Source organism: Aplysia californica, unplaced genomic scaffold, assembly GCF_000002075.1.
Source record: "Aplysia californica isolate F4 #8 unplaced genomic scaffold, AplCal3.0 scaffold00107, whole genome shotgun sequence".
Classification (NCBI taxonomy): domain Eukaryota; kingdom Metazoa; phylum Mollusca; class Gastropoda; order Aplysiida; family Aplysiidae; genus Aplysia; species Aplysia californica.
The window spans coordinates 258,691-262,152 of record NW_004797377.1 but is presented as its reverse complement, the minus strand read 5'-3'; the positions used below and the strand labels follow the sequence as shown (position 1 = coordinate 262,152).

General features: G+C 42.4%; 1 protein-coding gene across 2 annotated transcripts in view; it reads left to right on the top strand.

Moving 5' to 3' along the window:
* Window positions 1–2,515, top strand: part of LOC101845537 — a 5,356-nt gene extending 2,841 nt beyond the window's left edge. For both annotated transcript variants that reach the window (XM_005095569.2, XM_005095568.2), the window contains exon 3: window positions 1,277–2,515. In XM_005095569.2, coding sequence (XP_005095626.1) covers window positions 1,277–2,505 — 1,229 coding nt within the window. In that variant the 3' untranslated portion in view covers window positions 2,506–2,515. The remainder of the gene's footprint in view (window positions 1–1,276) is intronic.
* Window positions 2,516–3,462: the final 947 nt, after the last annotated feature.

Below are 3,462 nucleotides of genomic sequence, written 5' to 3'. Positions count from 1 at the left end.
CCCAACAACCTCCATCCGACCAGAAAAGGCCCTCTTTAACTAGGGCTGCTGATAGGTTTTTCATAGTTGCTCTTAACCCTATCCGTACATCGTGTTTTACTATCGTATCTATACGACATGAGGAACTCCGTGCCACCACTTTCCAAAGAGGAAATTTACTCGTTAATCCGATCCTTATGCTTTGCATATCAGTCTGTCAAAATAATTTTTTGGGAAATACTGAAAGTTTCAAAGAGAAATCTTTGTACTACAAGGATTCTAAAAGGTGACGAATACAACCCCGGGGGTTCAAAATGACACTAAGGCGTAACTTGGCTCGGTTGTATTTGAGATTGACGTACCATGAGATTTGCCACCTCTCAGATGAAATTGTAGGATTGACAGGAAGTAGGAAGCTTCAATCTCGTGTCACAATTTGCCATAGCCTTACTCATTTAATGCACGCTTCCTATTTAGCCTGGTTGTCATTTTAAAAATCAAATTCACCCGTGTCTTCCAAAACATTGTCTTTTGTTAGCCTAAATCTTTCTCTACATGTCAGTTATTTCTTTTTGTCTGTTTTCTTACTCTAATGAGCACCATACTTTGACAGCCAGTCATCTGATTGCCTTTTCTATGGATTTTGCTTTGTATGTGTTTAATTAACCACACGACAAATAATCTAACCGCTTAGCAAATATTCAAAGTAAGAAATAGTTAACATTGAAGGTTGACCTAGCACTGTGGAGCTTGGGAGACCGTACCGTCTGTTGATAGACAGGCACGAAAGAGAGCATACTAAGTACTGATTAAGTTGTCAAACTTACGAAAGAGGGTGTTAGGAGTTTGAATAGCACCCCCACAAGCCGGGTGGCAGTGTTATTTGTTGGTGGTTCAGAGAACTACTTGTACTAGCCACGTCCCCCCATCCTTTAGGGCTTTCCGTTTGTCTTAGCATTTTTAATGTAGATGTTTTAATCTTTATCGACACAATTTAGATCATTTAGAAAGCGGGCCTTGACCCTGCCCGCCAAGTCCATCCCAAGCTGAAAGGGATACAGTGTCCTAGAAGAAAGAATGAGACTGAGATGCTTGATATAAAGATTTGCCCCACACGTGAATTGAACACAAGTCTACTGCATACTGCATGCGACGACGAAGCGCCTAATCAATACCTCAAAATTTGGTATCCATCTGTCTAAATTCAGACAAACATGAACAAAAAGTTTTTAAAAAGGAGAAAAAACAAAGCAAAAAACAACAACCCACACCCTTAAGTGTCACTATATCTTCTCAGAGACACCAGTATCTGCAGAAGACAACGTTGACAGCCTCCTGGACTTTACCTTGTACGAAGTCTCTGACCAACTCACGCCAGAGCAGTGGCTCATGATGCTTGTTCCAGGGCTTGCTAGGGCGTTCAGAACCAAACTGCAGTCAGCTCCAAGAGACGTGACGTCAGCTGCAAACATGAACGATGACGAGCTCGAGGCCATCATTTCCTACAAAATCAGTAAGCTTCTAGCAGAATCACCCATCGGGGACGGAAAAGTCTCTTCTCAGACTTCGAAAATATTTCAAGACGGAGAAACGTCCCCTGCTGTAGGCCATATGGATGAAACAGAACGGGACGACTCGGTATGTTTGTTCTTTTGTGCGGAGTTAGAAAGCGGTCACCCTCCACCACAGAACACGACACAGACCGCGGACAGTAGAGAACATGAATCTTGGCAACAGATAATTACCAATAGAAGTCAGACCATGTATGATGGAGTATCCTTTTTACTTTCGAACCAAACGCCAAGTCAACCACCAGATGGCAAACCAAATCGTTCTGGCAAATTGATGAAGGGGCTCTATCCCCAAGACTATGGCGGAAAAGACGTCACGGAAAAGACAGACAGTGGAGTTGCCACGGAGTCAGCCTGGGTGGATCACAACGACATTGAGTTTGGATCCCTTAGCCTCAACATGACAATGAAAATTTGGCAAGATGCTGACAGCAGTAAAAGACTCAAAGAACCAATAGGCACCTCGTCTGAAAACCAATCTCCACGGACATCCCCTCAACTAGATAAAGAGTTTGATGACTGGGCCAGCTACATTATCATTCCCCCAAAAGACAGCTTATTAAATATCACTCCGCGGGGGACGCCCAGAAAGCAGTCCGGGTCTTCTAGTGCTGCTGATGTGAGAACATCAAGGCGTGGCAAGTTACTGCGGCCAGCGCCGTTCCTGCCGTACTTAGACCACGGTGAATATCAACCTTTCTCACAGTCACAGTCACTGTGTCCCGGGCTGATACATACCAACTTCCCGTACGCATGGGGGACTCCTCAACATCCGCTGGAGGAGAAAACTTTGCTCCATGATACTGTCTGCCCTCCAGCTCCCCCATTCCCTCCCTCGCAATTGATGATCAACTCGTGGCTCACTTTGAATCGGTATTATAATCGATCACCTTCTTCAAAACCAGAGAAGTCTTTCGGATTTTCAGAGAACAAAGAATACCGCATAAACAGATAAAACAAATTTAGACCCATGCCTTTTGTATTTTTCGTTATTTTAAAGAAAAATTTTACAAATATTTTTTCATATTAACTTCTGTAATTTTAAATATTTCTTCAGTTTGCTTGATCATAATCGTCCATCCAAGGGATACAACAATCAAAGTTATAACAACCAGTTTTAACCACCTGGCCGTGAACTGCTTTTTACTTTTGAAATAAAACTTATAGTAAATATTTAAGTACTCATAAAAAATATTAATGTAGATGTTTTACACTCCTATCGATACAATCTTGATTATTTGAAAAGTGGGTGCTTCAACCCTGTCTGTCAGGGTCAAACCCGACTGGAAAGGGATACAACATCCAAGCAGACAGGCAAGGGCACTCGACTGAAGAAGAAAAAACTCCCCGTATTGGAATCGAACTCACGTCTTCTGCTTGCGACACACAACGTAGCTCCTAAACGCAACACCACAAACGCCGGTCCAAAACCCTGAGCTGACTTTTAGTAAACTAATCGAAATACTTGGTTCTCTACAAACGCAATATGTACATGTACTTGTAATTTTTTCAACCGTGAAAACCGCCGGTAAGTGACGTGGAAAAGTGCACTTTAGTTTTAGTAGAGGTTTTACGGCGCTCCCAATTACAAATGGTCGTATGAGCGCAAGAAGATTAAAGGTGTTACATGAGAGTAACAATCATAAAAAAGAAGGGGAGATTAGGACTATGACGATATATGTTTGATGGGAAAGAAAAAGCAAATCACACCAGAGCACCTGCCAACCACCCACTGAAGTGCACTGCTATTTTTTGAGGTTGCCTGAAGTTCTAGGGCACACTGGTGTTAACAAAGATACTGTGTTGGGGAAAGCAAGAGTTGAGGGTGGTCCAGGTGAACTTACTGTGGAACGCGCATAATTACATGTATTCTTTCTGTTGTGAGGGAAATAGAAAACAAAGTACATTTATA